At 61.6% G+C, this 1,219-nt stretch overlaps 1 protein-coding gene across 1 annotated transcript in view; it reads right to left on the bottom strand.

Moving 5' to 3' along the window:
• The window catches only part of LOC119299877 (double-stranded RNA-binding protein 4-like), a 3,254-nt gene extending 3,113 nt beyond the window's left edge, over window positions 1–141 (bottom strand). The window contains exon 1 of the mRNA XM_037577009.1: window positions 2–141. Coding sequence (XP_037432906.1) covers window positions 2–141 — 140 coding nt within the window. The remainder of the gene's footprint in view (window position 1) is intronic.
• Between the last annotated feature and the right edge of the window lie 1,078 nt (window positions 142–1,219).

Genomic DNA, 1,219 nt, shown 5'->3' with positions numbered 1-1,219 from the left:
GGGATGCGGTTGCGCGGACGGAGGCACGGGCGCAGCGTCTGGGACAGTGGCGGCGGCTGGAATAGCATCTGTGACAGCGGAGGCGGCCGCGGCGGGAATTGCGTCTGGGACAGCGGCAGCCGCGGCGGCTGTGGTGGCCATGTCGGTCTCGGACAGACTGGAGTCGCACTGGTGTGGAGATGGAGGAAATCCGATGGTTTATGGACCTCGGCTGTGCAGTACCTACTTGCCTTGTGCTCGCTGATTTTGGGGGAAAACGGATGAGACGCACAAATCAGAAAAAGAAACTGGCATCCCTAAAAAAAACTGGCCAAAGGATTTCTATTTTTTGGGGGGAAAGCTACTTGGCTCACTTTACTACCATTAAACTATTACCAAAAAGGGTTTCCCCGCTTTGTATACAAAGCAACCAACCGAATCATACAGGAATAGGTGGTGGGGCGGAAGCAGCACAGTCACGCCCAAAAGAAACGACAGAGAAAGAGCAAAAGAAACAAATGCCAACAACGGCGGATCAACAAAAACGAAGAAGCCTCGCGATCGCTGCACCCACCGGGATCTTCCACTAGGCCCCAAGACTCCGAAGCGCCGGCACCAATCAACACCTCCAAGAAGGATCGCCACGATGACGACGCTGCTGCCAAGGGTTTCCTCCGGCACACGACGAGGCGAGAGGAAGGATAGCCCCCGACGCCCTCTCGGAAGGTCAGGTGCCACCCACAGGCGCCACCGCGCCGGTGTCGGCCACGCCGACAGGGGTTTCCCCCGATCCCAACCCACACCTCGGGCGCTCCGGATCCGGCCACCAAACCAACCACCACCCTGCGCCAACGCGGTCATGAGGCCCCCACACCGTCTCACCACGGCACCACGAAGTGAGGACAGCGCGACGAAGAATCAGAGCCGGGACTAAGGCATCAGCAACGTCGGCACGCGGGAGGGCCCCACCTCCACCATCAGCAACGGTAGCCGTCCGGAGGCAATAGCAGGAGCACACCAGGCCATGGGCCCACAGGCCTGGACGAGTCCTCGTGGGCTCGTAAAGCTCCCGCCTTCGCGCTGCTGCCGGCACGCCATCGGCGCCGACGCCCCATATCCGAGCCGCTCCTCCTCCTCATCACACCGCAGACAACGAGGCCACGCCGAGGGGCCGACCCGCTAGGACCCAGATGGGGCCCACCAGGCCCAAATCTGGCCCCGGGGCGCGATGTCAGCCACC

Source organism: Triticum dicoccoides, chromosome 1B, assembly GCF_002162155.2.
Source record: "Triticum dicoccoides isolate Atlit2015 ecotype Zavitan chromosome 1B, WEW_v2.0, whole genome shotgun sequence".
In the NCBI taxonomy this organism is placed as follows: Eukaryota; Viridiplantae; Streptophyta; class Magnoliopsida; order Poales; family Poaceae; genus Triticum; species Triticum dicoccoides.
This window is presented reverse-complemented; position numbering and strand designations above follow the sequence as displayed.